The 18,563-nt window shown below is 49.6% G+C and overlaps 1 protein-coding gene across 1 annotated transcript in view; it reads right to left on the bottom strand.

Moving 5' to 3' along the window:
• The window catches only part of LOC136640319 (zinc finger protein 420-like), a 152,490-nt gene that overhangs the window by 41,334 nt on the left and 92,593 nt on the right, over positions 1-18,563 (bottom strand). The window contains exon 14 of the mRNA XM_066615361.1: positions 2,744-3,113. Coding sequence (XP_066471458.1) covers positions 2,744-3,113 — 370 coding nt within the window. The remainder of the gene's footprint in view (positions 1-2,743; positions 3,114-18,563) is intronic.

Here is an 18,563-nt window from a genome sequence, read left to right as displayed (position 1 = left end):
CAAACAAGGAGTAACTGATGAGTACAACTATCAAGGCTTTCCAATGACCTGATCCTAGGCTGCCCCCTCCAAGTAGAGAGGGAGAAGACAGGTGGAGAAGACAGAAGTGGTTTGAGCTCACACATGAATATGCTGCAGGGATCCCCAAGTGTCATTCTGGTTTGTGTGAGTTCAAGCTCACTGCTCAGGAAACTGGAATGAAGCACTAGCTGGGCTTCCAGTGGTGGAGGTGAAACAGCCATGTTTCTCATTTGACACCTGGGACCCAGAAATTTTTTTTCACTCCCATACAACCAAATCATGTGTTTACCGCAGATATCCAATTATGTCGATCTCACAGATGTCAAGGGAGGGTTTTGAGCCAAAATCATGGAATTTTCTATGACCTTCGGATAAGTTGGGAGAGGGAGGGGAAGGTAAACTTAGGGGGGTGTCTGACTGTAGTTGAGTCTGATTTTACCTGAGGCCAGATCCTGAAAAATAACCTACCAGTAATTGTTACCTAAGAACTGTACAGTCCCTAATTTATTAAAAATATAGTAAAAGATCATAAGATGCATTTTTATTCATTAACTTTTAAAATTCTGGTCTTCGCAACCTTTTTGTAAACACTCTCAGAGTAAGTGCACTGTGAGTAACATAGCAGGAGAACCATGAATCACATCCTTCTTTAAGGTACCTGGTGTGTTAAGCCAGAGCTCAACATATAATATTTGACTTATAACACCTAACTGGGAGTGTGCAGTTCAATTCACAGCGGAGAGACAAGCAACACGGAATGAATGTGAGCAAGTGCAGCTGCACATAGTTGCAACCCTATTTACTCTGAAGTAGACCCATTGCTTTCCATGGGTGCCATTCTTAAGTAAAGGTGCACTGAACTGTAACCTGGGACTTTGTTTCAGATGGAAAGGAGGACGACATCCTTGTGTTTAAATAACCAGACCTCTGCCAAACATTTGCAACGCGGAATGAGGCTGCAGAAGGCCCCAGGCAGCCCTCAGTGGGAGGGGCCAAGTATGTGAATCCTAGCGACGCCACCGCCCAAAAGGCATATGCCTCTGTTTTGCTCCCCTCCCTGCATGGAATGGCTTCAAAGGGGAGGGGGAGGGGCTACCTGTACACTCCCTGGTATTTGATTCAGGAGAATTCCAATTCCAAGGCTGGTTTTGGTTTGAAATGACAACAACTTTGAAGGATCTGGTCCAGAATATCCTCATTGTGTCTTGCAGACAAAGAAAAAATTCACTATTCATTCATTAGTGTTTATTTGCAAAACGTTCTGCCAATACACTAAAATATGTATATAGAACAATCCCCTTAAAGCAATATGCATTATAAAGGCATTTCCCTCTAACAGCCAACTATTAAAAAAACCAGAACACAAACACGCAGAGTTCCCCATAACAGGGCAAAAACAGGACAACAAGGGCTTAATTTGGAGACAGTCTGCATTGATCTGAGATGCTGAATGAGCAAAAGAGATGACTGTCCAAGATCTCTCACCTTAATGGAAATTCACACCTTAATGACAAAGCCACAGTCCAAAGGCCTTCACATTCGCACATCCAGCTGCTCTTGAAGTGTTGCAGCCCTTCAGAAGGAGTCCTCCTGGGGAAGACCTTTTCCAGGCCACCCGAGACATCAAGAGTTCTCTTTCCCCATCATGTTTTTCCTTTCACTTGTATATCAACATTGCAATAAATGGCACTGCAAAAAACTCCAGATTATTCCGATATAAAAAGAGCATCAACAAGCATCTTAAACAACGCAAAGGACATTATGATGAAGTGAAAAGGAGAAAAAGGTTTCAACTGAATATAATTAGCAAAAACATCAACCAAGGATGGATAACAAGACTAATGAGGACCAAGGTGGATGTTTTGTAGCTTGTTTCAGTTGACAAGAGACCAAAGTCATGACAGTCTGAGAAAATTCTCCCAATTAGCTCCCCAGACCAGCAGGTGCCTTTGGTTAAAGACCAAATGGCTCCTTGGTGTCCGTCACTGTTGTGTCCAAAACAAGCATGAAAGTCAAGAATGACCAGCACTTCCCAGGAAACCTTCAAACTCACCAAACACCTCCAGTAAGAGACTACTGAGGTTTGCTGAAGGCTGACTGATGTCCACATATGAAGCTCACCAGTGAATCTTCAAGAAAACCAAGTGCTTCTAAAAACTGCCCAATGATGCCCTTTTCTCCATCCATGATCAGTGAAATAACAGCATTTGCAGGGACAAGCTTGGCAGTGGGATAGCAGGAAGGGGTGCTTAGCACTAAGTTTTGCAGGGAACCTCACCTCAGCATGCAAGAAATCCCTCTCCCTCCACTTCAGAGCCAGTCCAGGGAGGAAACAAAATCGAGGCATACTCCATTTTCCTCCCCCTGCCTGGTGAGGCTCCCTGCAAACTTTAGTGCTATGCACCCCCTCCAGCTATGCCACTGCCAAACTTGGAAAGGTGCCGAACAGATTAATTTCTGACTATCCTCCTCCTCAACTGCAAGCTTAGTTAATTCCTGGTGGTGAACACAGGAAAGAAACATTTGCAAGGGTCATGCATTGTAGCAGCTTCTTTTTTAATTAAATCTACAAGAAACTTTGATGTAATAATCCGAGCATCTCTATATTCAAAAGCTTCTAGCCTAAGACTCGGCACGCTCTACTCAGAAGTAAATTCACTCAAAGCACTTATGTGGCTTCTCCTGTGGATTCTTTGATGCTTAGTCAGCTTTGAGCTCTGACTGAAGCTCTTTCCACACTCCAAGCATTTATATGGCTTCTCCCCTGTGTGGGTTCTTTGATGCACAGTCAGGTTTGAGCTCACACTGAAGCCCTTTCCACACTCTAAGCATTTATATGGCTTCTCCCCTGTGTGGGTTCTTTGATGCACAGTCAGGTTTCCACTCTGAGTGAAGCTCTTTCCACACTCCAGGCATTTATATGGCTTCTCCCCTGTGTGGGATCTTTGATGCTCAGTCAGGCGTGATCTGATACTGAAACACTTTTCACATACCAGGCATTTATATGGCTTCTCCCCTGTGTGGGATCTTTGATGCACAGTCAAGTGTGAGCTCTGCCTGAAGCTCTTTCCACACTCCAAGCATTGATACGGCTTCTCCCCTGTGTGGGTTCTTTGATGCACAGTCAGGTGTGAGCTCTGCCTGAAGCTCTTTCCACACTCCAAGCATTGATATGGCTTCCCCCCTGGGTGGGTTCTTTGATGCTTAGCCAGGAATGAGCTCTTACCCATGGTTGTTCCACACTCCAAGCATTGATACGGCTCCTCCCTTGTGTGGAATCTCTGATGCACGGTCACATTTCTTTGATGCACACACAGTTTTCCGCTGTGCGTTGTATCATATGTTGCAGTGTTTGACTTACTCCTGATCGGCTTTGAACTTTGCAGACATTTTTCCCTCCTCTTTCCAGGTTCTGTGTCTGAATCACCTGGGACGACACTGAAACTCCACTGCTGATGACCACCAGGTTCATTTCTCCTTTTCTTTGCCTGGTGTCCCTCCTGCTTCTCTGATCCTTCTTGATGCACAAAGGACTCTCTTCTGTGGGTCTTTTCCAGGGAACTAGGATTTGTGTTTGTACTGAAGCTCTCTCTCCCCTCACAACACCTACTCATTTCCTCACAGAAAGGGCGCTTGCTTTTTCTCTTCCCTTTCTGACCCTGTCCAGTTGGGATGTCATGGAGGTCACGTTCTAGACCAACAACAGATCTGGTCCTCCAGATGGGTGCTGTGCTTCCTTCCTGCCTCTCTGATCCATCCTGGTCTCCCAGTGTCAATTTCTTGACATCAAGGATTATGGCTTCCAGTGGCAGCCCAAGTGATTCTCCCTTCTTGTGACTGTCTTCTCTGCTGCTTCCTGGAACAGAGAGGGAGGTCAGGTGGGTGCTTGAACTGAAGCTTACTCCAGTCATAGCATTTATGCTATTTCTTTCCTGTCTGGATTTTGCTGTGTTCCTTCCTCCCAGGAGGCTCATTGGATCCCCTACATGCTGGCTTCTCACCTTGGTTCAGTGTCCATAGAGATCTGGGATGCTGCAGAGAAGGGTGTGGAGATTTACTACCTCTGGATCCAGCAGTTGATGTTTCTCATTAAAGCAAACACTCCAACCAAATCTTATCAAGAGTTGGATGTGAGATTGGCAAAGGGTGGCCACCTCCAACCCCCCACTCCTGCCTTGGGAAAAAGTCTGAAGGACCTGGGAAAGGAGATTGGGAGGAAAGGGGTGGGCCAGAGCATCCCTCACTCAGATCACAGCAGCACTTTCAGTCCACTGCTCAGCCAAGCTGCTGTCCTGGCTTGCTGGGGATGAGATCAGAATGGGGGAGAGGTACTTTGCTCACCCCCCTACCCAAAGCCAAGCTACTCTAGAATGGGAGTTTCTGCTGTGGTGAAGGGTCCCCCACTTGCCCAGCCCCCTTCTGGTCCCATTCACCAGCACCCACTGGTCTGAAGCACCTGCTGTGTTCAGCAGTCCTGTGCATTAGCAGGTTACCTGCAGGCTTCTCTTCTTCCTGGAGATCCGGGAAAAATGCAGACTCCCCTTTTTCCATCTGGGAAATGATGGCAGGTTTGGGAAATTTCTCTGGGAAGCAAACAAGGAGAGGAGACACATCCACTGACAAAAGATCCAGGCTCTCTGAAGCAAGCTGACTGTAGCTGCTCCCCCCACCTCAAAAGAGCCTGGAGTGAGCTAAGAGAACAGGGACCTTCTCTGAACTCTCACAGGTGAATATGATCAGAAGTGGCTGCCTGGATCCCAAACTGTCTGTCTGGCTCATGGGAGTCCAGCCTCAACTGCTCATGAAACCTGGAATGAGTCACTAGTTGGAAATCCAGCCGTGAAGGTGAACCAACCTGTCAGCATGTGGGATGGGAGCCTCAACCAGAAGGACAACTGTCCCCCTTCACTTCCTGCTTCCAAGGCAATTCCCCCTCTGCAAAGGCAAGCAGAGAAAGGATGTGGCCTCCTCCTGCCTTTTCAGCCCCTCAGCAAGGCTCTCTCAGGAGCTCCCCATTCAACAAGCAACAGTCTGGTCCTCAGTAACTCATCCACCCTTCTGCTTCCTTTCCTCCTGCAGAGCAGGACTCTCACTGGAGCATCAGGCCAGCCTGGAGTGGCTGTGGCTCAGTGGCAGAGAAGCTGCTTTCTTTGCATGCAAGAGACCCCAAGTTCCATCCAAGACTTGACACCAAGTCAAGGCAGGGCTGGGAGTTGTCCCTGCCTGAATCCCTGGAGAGCTTCTGTCAGTCATTGTAGACAGGACTGAGCTGGATGGGTCTGACTCAGGAGAAGGCAGCTTCACTCCCCCAAACTCCCTCCCAATCTCTGTGAGCTCTGAGACAAGCTCAGGCTGGGAGGAAGGAATCCTTTATGGGCCAGGTCTTGCCTTGCCTGTAAAACAGCTCATAGAACAAAGCAGTTTTTCATCAGAGAACAAAACAAGATCCGGTCACTAAAGAAAACCAAGAAAAGGAGGGCTTAAGTTGGCTTTTTCTCTGAGTGGCTTACAGGCTAATCCTACTGGACTGCCCTGTCCCACCCGTGCCGGCTGCTGCAAAGCAGTCGTAAAGCGCACTCCCTCAGAGCCACCTGCCAGCAAATCTGCAAGGACCACCAGAACAAGTAAGCCTGCACAGAGGGTGGGGTGGGGGAAATGGGGCAGGGAGAGTGTGGGCAGAACAGGGAGGAGATGAGGTCTGGGAAGAGGTCTGTGCCCTCTTCCTGTGCCTAAAACACCTGCAGTGATAAATGTGGACTTGCACCAGGTTGGTCTTCCAGTGTCAATTTCTTGACATCAAGGATTATGGCTTCCAGTGGCAGCCCAAGTGATTCTCCCTTCTTGTGACTGTCTTCTCCGCTGCTTCCTGGAACAGAGAGGGAGGTCAGGAGTGTGCTTGAGCTGAAGCTCTTTCTCCACTCACAGCTTTTATGTGATTTCTTTCCTGTCTGGATTTTGCTGTGTTCCTTCCTCCCAGGAGGCTGCAAGGTTGACTGCAGGTGCCAGAGCTTCCCCCAGGGCAAGGGAACAAGTTTCCATATTCCAAGGAGACTTCTAGTAGCCAAAGATTCCTTGTGGGATTACAGCACAAGTTTCAGTCCTTACCCAGAGAGGCTGCCATCTCGTAGTTCTCCAGCATGACCTCCCGGTACAGAGCCTTTTGGCTGCGGTCCAGAAGAACCCACTCCTCTTCCGTGAAGCACACGGTCACCTCCTCAAAGGACACCAGACCCTGGAAGGAGAAATTGTCCACTCCTCACCAATCATTTCTCCACAACTTCCACCTGGGCATTTAGTACTCAGTGACAACAAAGCTTGGGCGCATGAATGCCACAGACCTCATGCAGTGCTCAGAGCCACAATATCAGTGGCCAAAGGTGGGAGTCAGGACGACTGGTCTATCAATTGAAAAGTGCTTTCCCCAGCAACGGTATGTGATCACAGACATGCAATCGGGAGCCATTTGCAATACTCTGCAGGTCGCCTGAAGGGCATCCTGACTCCTGCACCCTGAAGTCCACACACTTCTGCTCAGGCTCCTTCCAGATCTTGCAGCACCAGAAACCACAGGAAAGAGACAAGCCCAGAACACCTCCAGAGCTGCTTCTTCAAGACTGCCCTGGCAGTGGCATTCCTGGGGGGTGCGACCCACACTGGATGACTCACACAGGGAGGGTGACACACACGGGGGGGGGGGGGTGTCACATGCTAAAATTGCAGTTTGTAGAAATAATACTATTATGTTATATGCTACTCAATGTGGAAGTTACAGCAGAATGCAGTGAAAGAAACCGGACCGAAATACCTCTGTTCTATCCAAAGTAATGGCCAAAAACCTAACAAAAAGGCAACTACCTTGTGTAAATAAGTATGTTTCCTTAAGTCAAGACGGACCAATGAGAATGACAGCACAATCCTCACCCACTTTCCAGCACTGAGGTCAGAGCAACACAGCTCTGAGATCAGGGAACAAACTTTCCCTTCCCTTAAAGAGGCCTCCATGACTGCCCGCCCCCCCCTCCCGGCAGGATGCAGCAGAATGGAGTGAAACAAACCACTTTTGAACTTTCTCTATTCTTTCAAAAGGTATGGCCATAAACCCAGATAAGGTGGTGTGATGGCACATCAGCACATCCACCACCCAGACTTTTGCCCCACCCACTGCATGGGAGAAAGTCCCTCATCAGGTGACCCAAACCCTAGAGATGCCACTGTGTCCTGGTAATCTGAACCTTACCTGAACAGGCTGCACAGAGTCTGTTTCCGCTCCACAGCCTTCCCCACCCACTAAGAAGTCCTGCCTTCCTAGAAAGAGGGAGCCAAACCAGTCCCAGGCCTGACTCTGTTTTTTAGGCTGCCTCCATCTCAGAGAGAAGAGCAGTGCTGAGTAGGAGTTGGTGGAAGCCCTTTGCTGGTACCAGGACCTTCTGGCCAAGGGACCTGGGGGAGTAGCAGTGGGGCTGCTTGTAAGTAACAGCATCAGCACAGCCAAAGAGTTTTAGGTTTTTATGTTAAGGATCAAGGACCTCCCAATTGGCAGAAATTCACTGCAGCTGTCAAGGTAACAATCACTAAACTTTGGGGGACTAAACTCCCTGCCCTTCTGTTTCCAGGGCTTATGACATCTAAGTGACAGGCTCAGCATAGCCTGGGAGTTTTAGGTTTTCTATGTTAATTGTGCTGTCTGGTGGGGAGTCTTTATCTTAATTCCTCCTCTCGCTAAAAGGGATGTAACTATTTTGTGTTTCAATAAAAGCAATTAAGCTCTTCTGCTTGTTTGTTGGGAGAGCTGGAGAGGGAACAGGGTCCATGTTTGACTATTCCTGAAGCTCTGCAGGCTACTTCTGGAATAGCTGGCTGAGTCCTATCAATTGGGGCTGTTCAGTTATTGCTTGACCAAGAGGCAGAGGAGAAGGAGGGTCAGTCAGCCTGACTGTATTTTTCATCTTTCCCCCCTTTTCTTGAGCAGCAGCAGATGCTGGAGCAGAAATGGGGGGGGGGGTTTCCTGGAAACGCCTTTGCACTCACTCACCTTAAATGAAACCTTCCACCCCAGTGATTGACAGTGTTTTTCTTTGCACAGCAAACTGACCTCTGTGATCTTCTCTATGGGGTTTGTCTCTTGTGAGGTCACTTCCAGTTTCCAGGAGACACTTTCAGGTTCTGCAGCTCTATATCTAGGGACAACTGTCTGTAGTCACAAAAGGTCAATTCCTGCTAAAGCCAGTGGAGAAAGAGGAGCAGACAATTTGTGAGGACAGACAGTTGCCCCAGAAACAGAGCCACAGATCCCAGAACGGTTTTTCAGCTATTTTCAGCTGTTGTGGTCCAAACTCCTGTGGCACACCTGCAGACCTTTCATGGCACACCAGTGTGCCCCAGTACGGTGGCTGAAAATTGCTACTTTAAATGGTTAAAGTGTGCAAAATTTTTGCTCCCTTCTTCAAATCTTGTGGAGCGCCAGCAGGTTGTCACAAGGGAGAATCACAAACACCAGCTCAAGCTGTGCCTGGACTCCTGAGAAAACTCCCCAGTCAGAGGGCAGGTCCTCTGGAGGGGGAGGCCCTGGCTGAGGACCAGGAAACCGAGAGAGGGTGTCAGTGGGCAGTTCTCCCAATGGAGAGAGGCGTCACTGCCAAGGGAGGAGGGAAGGCATGTGCGCAAGGAGCGCCTGTACAGCTAACTTCCTCCATGCCTGCTGCCGATTGGAGCTTCGCTCTGCCCACCAATGCAGGCAGCTCTGTTTTCTAGCCCGGTGCTTGCAGGATAGAGAGCTATCAAAGCCAGAGTCTCCTGCAACAACTGGCAGCTCTTAGCGCCTTCTTTGGTTCTTTCTCATGGATTATATCAGGCTGTGGAGGACAGCTGCTCTCAGCCACCATATGTAAGAACCGAACCCTCAAATATGGCAGCTGCATCCCTCTGAATCTCAGGTGTTGGGGAGAAGCAGTGTGATGTAGTGGTTAGAGTGACAGGCAAGGGGAGACCCAGATTCCAATTCCCAGTCACTGACACACCTCCCCAGGTGATTGGGCCACGAACCAGATCTCTCAGGCTGCAATCCTAGACACACTTTCTGGGAGGAAGCCCCAGTGAATGGAGTGGGACTTGTTTTTCAGTAGGATAGTGTGTGTCAACCCAGAATCCCTGCCCCTCAGGCAGGGAGTTCCACAGCCCCAGGCCTTGTGCATTCTTCTGTGTGAAATAACATTGCTGCTCCCAGCCTGGCTCTTCTCAGTCCCTGTTGTGATCTCCCACCTTGTGGAGCACCTGAGATCAGACACCACGGAGCTCGCAGTTCCTTCCACTCAGGGGCCTCATCCCTTCCTCACAGCATCTGGAGGTCCTGGATAGCTCTGGATGGCATGGTGAGACCTTGAGCCTTTTCTCTCAGCCTTGCAGGAGTCCAATTCACCCCCAGCACTGACCTGAGGAGTGGGCGCAAGTGCCTTGCTCGTCTCTCAAGGGGGTGTCACCAGAGAGCTGGTTTTGGGGGGACCAGTGCACTCCACAGCTCTATTCCTGTGCATCAGTGGAGCACTAGCTGCCCACCAAGGAAGGAAAGGTGGCAGGAAAGGGTGGCATGGGGGCAGAGAGGGGTGCATTTGGGTGGGGAAGGGGGAGGAATCAGGAGGCAGCAGAAGGGGTGGGTCCGGCAGCAATGGCAAGCGCCGCATCCTAAACCTTCTTGCAGCTTCCTCACTGCAGCCTTTCACTGTTGTGCAGGAGGCTTGTGCAGGAGGGGAAGTTTGAAATCCCCCTTCACTTCCTCCTGCTCTGGCCCCCTGCTGCATACAGTGTGCACATTTTTGTGAGGACGCCCCAGTAGGGAGGGGGGAGGATAAGATTGAGCTGTGAGTGCCTGTTCTGTGCAGCTCTGGGTATGAGCTAATTAACGATGAGATCAGGATGGGAGAACAGGGTCTGTTGTGGCTTCTGGTAGAGGGCAGGTGGGTGGGTTGTTGGCCGGAAGGGATTGGGATGAGGGCTGATGTGCCTGATCTGGCCCAGGATGAAGGGAAATCCAGCAGTGGAAGGCGAGGGAAGGTTGCCCACGGCTGGATCTTGGGAAGAGCAAACTGCGAATGCCCAGACACCAGGGGGGTGAATGGGACCAGGGCTGCATCACAGCCGAAGCAGCAGGTGACATGGTGACATTTAAGCAGATGAAATGTGGATGCCTTGCAACATGACTGGAGGAGTACGGAGATGGGAGTGAGGTGCTGGAGATGACACAGGGAAACAACGGAGGTTGAATTCAGTGGGGGCAGGAGAGACAGGAGGTCGCACAACCTGGATCATGTTCTTCCTCCCGGGAACAGCACAGGCAGAGGCTTGGCCAGAGTTCCCCAGGAGTTGAGCCTGTGGTCCGGAAAAGCAGCATCCTGGAGTCCCTGGTGTGCCTAGGAGTTCTGGATGAAATGTCTCAAGGAGGTTTGAGGAGTGATGTAATACTGGGGACATGCTATCATCCTCTGGACCAGAAACCTGAAGGGGACCTTGAAATGAGGAAACAGATCAGGGAGGTGTCAAGGAGGGACAGGGTTGTAATCAAGACTTCAATTATCCTCACATCGTGCTCTTGTCATTAAAGAGAGACCAGATTTCTTGCCATGCTAAATGACTGTGCCTTAGAGCAGCTAGTCATGGAGCCCACCAGAGGACAGATGACTCAGGATTTAATATTGTGTGGTACTAGGGGTCTGGTCAGAGATGTAAATGTTACTGAGCCGATGCTCAAGGATTAATTTGGATAGATATTAATAGAGAAGATGTTTCAGACCTCACTGATAAATTAAAGATCAATAAGTCACCGGGCCCTGATGGCCTCCACCCAAGAGTTATAAAGGAACTGAAGAATGCTGATCTCTTGACTAAAATATGCAACTTGTCCCTCAAAACAGCCATGGAGCGAGAGGATTGGAGGATAGCAAATGTCACACCAATCTTTAAAAAGGGAAAGAGGGGGGACTTGGGAAACTATAGGCCGGTCAGCCTAACATCTATACTGGGTAAGATGGTGGAATGCCTCATCAAACATAGAATCTCAAAACACATAGACAAACAAGCCTTGCTGAGGGAGAATCAGCCTGGCTTCTGTAAGGGTAAGTCTTGCCTCACAAACCTTATAGAATTCTTTGAAAAGGTCAACAGGCATGTGGATGCAGGAGAACCCATGGACATTATATATTTGAACTTTCAGAAGGCGTTCGACACGGTCCCTCACCAAAGGCTGCTGAGAAAACTGCACAGTCAGGGAATTAGAGGACAGGTCCTCTCATGGATTGAGATCTGCTTGAAGACCAGGAAACAGAGAGTGGGTGTCAATGGGCAATTTTCACAATGGTAAGAGGTGAAAAACGGTGTGCCCCAAGGATCTGTCCTGGGACAGGTGCTCTTCAACCTCTTCATAAAAGACCTGGAGACAGGTTTGAGCAGTGAGGTGGCTAAGTTTGCAGACACCAAACTTTTCTGAGTGGTGAATCACTTCTGGTCGTGAGGAGCTCCAGAAGGATCTCATAAGAACATAAGAACAGCCCCACTGGATCAGGCCATAGGCCCATCTAGTCCAGCTTCCTGTATCTCACAGCGGCCCACCAAATGCCCCAGGGAGCACACCAGATAACAAGAGACCTCATCCTGGTGCTCTCCCCTACATCTGGCATTCTGACTTAACCCATTCCTAAAATCAGGAGGTTGCGCATACACATCATGGCTTGTACCCCATAATGGATTTTTCCTCCAGAAACTCATCCAATCCCCTTTTAAAGGCGTCTAGGCTAGACGACAGCACCACATCCTGTGGCAAGGAATTCCACAGACCGACCACGCGCTGAGTAAAGAAATATTTTCTTTTGTCTGTCCTAACCCGCCCAACACTCAATTTTAGTGGATGTCCCCTGGTTCTGGTATTATGTGAGAGTGTAAAGAGCATCTCCCTATCCACTCTGTCCATCCCCTGCATAATTTTGTATGTCTCAATCATGTCCCCCCTCAAGCGTCTCTTTTCTAGGCTGAAGAGGCCCAAACGCCGTAGCCTTTCCTCATAAGGAAGGTGCCCCAGCCCCGTAATCATCTTAGTCGCTCTCTTTTGCACCTTTTCCATTTCCACTATGTCTTTTTTGAGATGCGGCGACCAGAACTGGACACAATACTCCAGGTGTGGCCTTACCATAGATTTGTACAACGGCATTATAATACTAGCCGTTTTGTTCTCAATACCCTTCCTAATGATCCCAAGCATAGAATTGGCCTTCTTCACTGCCGCCGCACATTGGGTCGACACTTTCATCGACCTGTCCACCACCACCCCAAGATCTCTCTCCTGATCTGTCACAGACAGTTCAGAACCCATCAGCCTATATCTAAAGTTTTGATTTTTTGCCCCAATGTGCATGACTTTACACTTACTGACATTGAAGCGCATCTGCCATTTTGCTGCCCATTCTGCCAGTCTGGAGAGATCCTTCTGGAGCTCCTCACAATCACTTCTGGTCTTTACCACTCGGAAACGTTTGGTGTCGTCTGCAAACTTAGCCACTTCACTGCTCAACCCTGTCTCCAGGTCATTTATGAAGAGGTTGAAAAGCACCGGTCCCAGGACAGATCCTTGGGGCACACCGCTTTTCACCTCTCTCCATTGTGAAAATTGCTCATTGACACCCACTCTCTGCTTCCTGGCCTCCAACCAGTTCTCAATCCACGAGAGGACCTGTCCTCTAATTCCCTGACTGTGGAGTTTTTTCAGTAGCCTTTGGTGAGGGACCGTGTCAAACGCCTTCTGAAAGTCCAGATATATAATGTCCACGGGTTCTCCCGCATCCACATGCCTGTTGACCTTTTCAAAGAATTCTATAAGGTTGGTGAGGCAAGACTTACCCTTACAGAAGCCATGCTGACTCTCCCTCAGCAAGGCCTGTTCGTCTATGTGTTTTGAGATCCTATCTTTGATGAGGCATTCCACCATCTTACCCGGTATAGATGTTAGGCTGACCGGCCTATAGTTTCCCGGGTCCCCCCTCTTTCCCTTTTTAAAAATAGGCGTGACATTTGCTATCCTCCAATCTTCTGGCACCGTGGCCGTTTTGAGGGACAAGTTGCATACCTTAGTCAAGAGATCTGCAACTTCATTCTTCAATTCCTTAATAACCCTTGGGTGTATGCCATCAGGGCCCGGTGACTTATTGATCTTTAATTTATCAATGAGGTCTGAAACATCTTCTCTTTTAACCTCTATCTGACTTAACTCCTCGGTCAGGAGGGGCCGTTCGGGCAGCGGTATCTGCCCGAGGTCTTCTGCCGTGAAGACAGATGCAAAGAACTCATTTAATTTCTCTGCCATCTCTAAGTCTCCTTTTATCTCCCCTTTCCCTCCCTCACCATCCAGAGGGCCAACCGCTTCTCTGGCGGGTTTCCTGCTTCTAACATATTTGAAGAAGCTTTTATTATTCCCCTTAATGTTGCTGGCCATGCGTTCCTCATAGTCTCGCTTGGCCTCCCCTATCACCTTCTTACATTTCTTTTGCCACAGTTTATGTTCCTTTTTATTCTCTTCATTAGGGCAAGACTTCCATTTACAGAAGGAAGCTTCCTTGCCCTTCACAGCCTCTCTAACTTGGCTGGTTAGCCATGCGGGCACTCTCCTGGATTTAGTGGAACCCTTCTTTCTTTGCGGTATACACCTCTGCTGGGCCTCTATTACTGTTGTTTTAAGCAGCCTCCATGCACTCTGGAGAGACTGGACTCTTTTTACCCTCTCTTTCAACCTCCTTCTAACCAGCCTCCTCATTTGAGGGAAGTCCGCCCGTCGGAAGTCAAGGGTTTTTGTTAGACGTGCGCATCAAAACGGATCGCAGCATGATCACTGTTCCCCAATGGCTCAGTAACATTTACATCTCTAACCAGGTCCTGCGTACCGCACAAAATTAAATCCAGAGTCACCTGTCCTCTAGTGGGCTCCGTGACTAGCTGATCTAAGCCACAGTCATTTAGCACGTCAAGAAATCCGGTTTCCTTATCGTGACCAGAACACAAATTGACCCAGTCAATATGAGGATAATTGAAGTCCCCCATGATTACAACCCTGTCCTTCCTTGTCACCTCCCTGATCTGTTTCCTCATTTCAAGGTCCCCATCAGATTTCTGGTCTGGAGGACGATAGCACGCCCCCAGTATTACATCGCTGCACAAGCCTGGTAATTTAACCCACAGAGATTCTACGGTGGAGTCGGACCCACCTTCAATCTCTACTTTGCTGGATTCTATCCTTTCCTTAACATAAAGGGCCACCCCACCTCCAACACGCCCCTGCCTGTCCCTCCTGTAGAGTTTATAGCCCGGGATTGCGGTATCCCACTGATTCTCCGCATTCCACCAGGTTTCCGTTATGCCCACTATGTCAATATTTTCCCTTGTCACCAGACATTCCAGTTCTCCCACCTTTGCTCGTAGACTTCGGGCATTCGCATAAAAGCATTTATACACGGAATGCCCCAGGATGGGCTGCTTATTCGCTCCTTTGTCCCCGCATCCTCTCATTGTGCCAAACCGTCTATCACATCCCATCTCCCTACCTTTCCCAATTTCTTCTCCTACCCTGCCTTTGTCTTGTTGTTCTCTAACCTCCCCATCCTCATCCCATAGGGATGAGGAGTCCCGAACCGGATGCCCCTCGGCTCCTGTCGGCCTTCCCCCAGGGATCAGTTTAAAAGCTGCTCTGCCACCTTTTTAATGTTATGCGCCAGCAGTCTGGTTCCATTCTGGTTCAAATGGAGCCCGTCCCTCTTGTACAGGCCCCGCTTGTCCCAAAACATTCCCCAGTGCCTAACGAATCTAAACCCCTCCTCCCTACACCACCGTCTCATCCACGCATTGAGACCCCTGATCTCCGCCTGCCTAGCTGGCCCTGCGCGTGGAACAGGTAGCACTTCAGAGAACGCTACCTTTGAGGTCCTGGCTTTCAGCTTCCTGCCTAAAAGCCTAAATTTGGCCTCCAGGACCTCCCAGCTACACTTGCCCACGTCGTTGGTGCCGACATGCACCACAGCCGCTACCTCTCCCCCAGCACTGTCTACTAGCCTGTCTAGACGAGAAGTGATGTCCGCAACCTTCGCACCAGGCAGGCAAGTCACCATGCGGTCCTCACATCCGTCGCAAACCCCCCTCTCTATGTTTCTAATAATCGAATCCCCCACTACAAGAAGCCCCCGACCCCCCTCCCGCCGAGGAGTATCCCGAGTGCGCTCGGATACGGGCCCATCCCCTGGAGAAGGGATCCCCCCTAGGGGATTGTTTCCCTCCTCTCCAGGATGACGTCCTCCAGTCCCGAGACTTCCCACCCGGGCAGCCGAGGAGCTGCACGCCTGATGTTGGGACGAAGCCTGATCGTCCCCAGAAGTCTCCCCACGGTCCTCCTCTGGCTGCCTGCGCTTCTCCAGGTCGGCCACCAAGGCTTCAAGGGAGCGGACGCGTTCCCTGAGAGCCTGGAGCTCCTTGCACCGAGGACACACCCATGACTTATACCCCAGAGGCATATAATCATACATGTGGCACTCGATGCAGAACACTGGATAGCCCCCACTCTGCTGCTGGCTGTCTGACTGCATAGCTTTTTTGTTGTTGTTGTTTTACTTAGGGGTCCTTTTAAAAACCGTACACTGGATAGCAGCCCTTTTCTCTAGGGAAGAGGAAGGGCAGTGTCTGGGGCCCTGGCCTCCTCGCCCTGCTGCTGAACTCGCCCAGATGCTAAACTCTCGTGCCTTACCTGGCACTTGGTTCCCAGAGGCCACACGCGTCTGCAGAGAGCCTCACGCGATGGCCTGCCTAGCTTTATACTCCTGGCTGGCTCCTCCCCCCTCCTTCCTTCCTGATTGAAAGGGGGCTGGCCTTCCCAGGTGAGTTTACAAAAGCTCAGGAAGGCAAATGGCTGCTGATGGGCGTGACCTACTCTGCAGGCTCCTGAATGGACTGCTTGGGGCTCTTAATGGGTTGGGAATTGGCCCTTCCTAGGTCCTTTCCCTCCTAGTTCTGCTCTCTTAGGCTGGACTGTTTTTGTAACCTCAAGCTAGTTTTTATTTGGGTTTGTTTAATTATTTATTGCTCTCTAAATCCTGTGTCCCAATTTACTGACCTGTTTAGGTTATGTTCTAACTTAGATTAGGTTTAACCTGGGTTAAGTATAGGTTTAATTTAAGCAAGCAGAAAACCTGCTTTTCACTTTATCCTCCTCCCTTTCTTCGATTAAGTGCTACCTTAGGTGCAGCTCACTTTCAATTTTGATTTAAATGCCTGACCCTTGGGCACTTACTCACGAGTAGGACTCTGCTCTTACTCACGAGTAGGTCTCTGCTCCTGCTCAGAGTAGCCCTATGTACCTCCCTTAGGTGCTAACTTTCAATTTTGATTTAAGGTTGCTTTAAAGGTAAGGTTAAGGTTAGAAGACAGGGAGTTAGAAAGACAAAGCGTTAGAATGAGTACACTTACCTCCTCCTCCTGCTCCTCCTCCTCTCCTTCTCCAAAACTCAGAGGTCTCCTTGCCTTCTCCTCGCCCAGATGCTAAACTCTCGTGCCTTACCTGGCACTTAGTTCCCAGAGGCACTTGGTTCCCAGAGGCCACACGCGTCTGCAGAGCATCTCTCCAAACTGGCAGAATGGGCAGCAAAATGGCAGATGCGTTTCAATGTCAGTAAGTGTAAAGTCAGGCACATTGGGGCAAAAAATCAAAATTTCACCCCGGACCCCTTCATCCCTCTATTATCTTTGCTCTAGTCCAGACCATGACCTGTGTTTTCTTCAGGCTGATTGTCAGTCCAAAATCACCTCCCTGCATTACAATCCCTCCCTGCATTACACCTCCTCACCTCCCTGCATTACAATCTCTGCGCATGAACTGGAGGTTGTCCATGACTTTATGTACCTTGGCTCAACGATCTCCAACACTCTTTCTCTCAATACCGAGCTAAACAGGCGCATAGGTAAAGCAGCTACCACGTTTTCCAGACTCACAAAGAGAGTCTGGTCCAACAAGAAGCTGATGGAACATACCAAGATCCAGGTCTACAGAGCTTGCATCCTGAGTACACTTCTTTACTGCAGCGAGTCATGGACTCTTCGCTCACAACAGGAGAGGAAACTGAACGCTTTCCACATGTGCTGCCTCCGACATCCTCCGATGCATCCTCGGCATCACCTGGCAGGACAAAGTTCCAAACAACACAGTCCTGGAACGAGCTGGAATCCCTAGCATGTATGCACTGCTGAAACAAAGACGCCTGCGTTGGCTCAGTCATGTCGTGAGAATGGATGATGGCCGGATCCCAAAGGATCTCCTCTATGGAGAACTCATGCAAGGAAAGCGCCCTACAGGTAGACCACAGCTGCGATACAAGGACATCTGCAAGAGGGATCTGATGGCCTTAGGAGTGGACCTCAACAGGTGGGAAAACCTGGCCTCTGAGCAGCCCGCTTGGAGGCAGGCTGTGCAGCATGGCCTTTCCCAATTTGAAGAGACACTTGGCCAACAGTCTGAGGCTAAGAGGCAAAGAAGGAAGGCCCATAGCCAGGGAGACAGACCAGGGACAGACTGCACTTGCTCCCGGTGTGGAAGGGATTGTCACTCCCGAATCGGCCTTTTCAGCCACACTAGACGCTGTTCCAGAACCACCGTTCAGAGCGCGATACCATACTCTTTCAAGACTGAAGGTTGCCAACAATAGTCTAGACCACGAATTATAGCACATGTCCAAAGATGACATCAGTCGGAATTAGCAAGGACATAAACCCTTTAGCCTCCGCTAAGCCCCCTCCCAAGTGCTCTCTCAACTCCAGGAGCCATCAGACCATGCAACATCTCCGTTTCCAGCACCCAAAACAGTCCTCCTCCCAGCCTGAGTCCCCACTCGGTTTTCCACAGGGAGCAAGGCACCAAACTGAACAGGGCGAAATAGGTAGATCAGAAGCAAGTCACTGAATTCAGATGCAACCCGCCCCCCCCCCCCATAATTCACCCAGCTATAAATGGATAGCATTTCATAGAGGATGGAAAGAAATTAGACAGCAAGGAACAGCACTTCTAAAGGCATAAGTTTGGGAACTGAAAGAGCATACAATACACAACAAATTAAAGTAATAAAAGCTACCTCCTAACACTATCACTCACCAGTCTCACATTCATAAATCAGAGAACACCAGCCGACCCTGCAAAGCTCAGGGTGGCACAATCTGGAAGGGTCCAAGCTCAGATTCGCAGACCAGGGAAGAACCAAGACAAAGGAATTTACAACAAATGACTCTTAGAACAAACTTGGACTCAGCAGACCATCAGAATTCAGAACCAGCTGACCTTTCTAGAAGGCTACGTGATGTCTAACCTCTCGCTCATGGTGGGACACCCCTCCCGTCCTGAAAACCTACAGCTGGAGCGGGTTTGCAACCCAGGTGTCCTTGAAGCCAATTAGCCACTCTGCAGTGATCAGTGATGAGGGCCGGCCATTCCCCCCCCCCCAGTCTCCCATTCGGGTAAGCGTGAATGAGAAGCTTTCTCG

Source organism: Tiliqua scincoides, chromosome 2 (genome assembly GCF_035046505.1).
Source record: "Tiliqua scincoides isolate rTilSci1 chromosome 2, rTilSci1.hap2, whole genome shotgun sequence".
Taxonomy (NCBI): Eukaryota; Metazoa; Chordata; class Lepidosauria; order Squamata; family Scincidae; genus Tiliqua; species Tiliqua scincoides.
The sequence above is the reverse complement of the archived record's forward strand: the minus strand, read 5'-3'. Positions and strand labels throughout refer to the sequence as shown.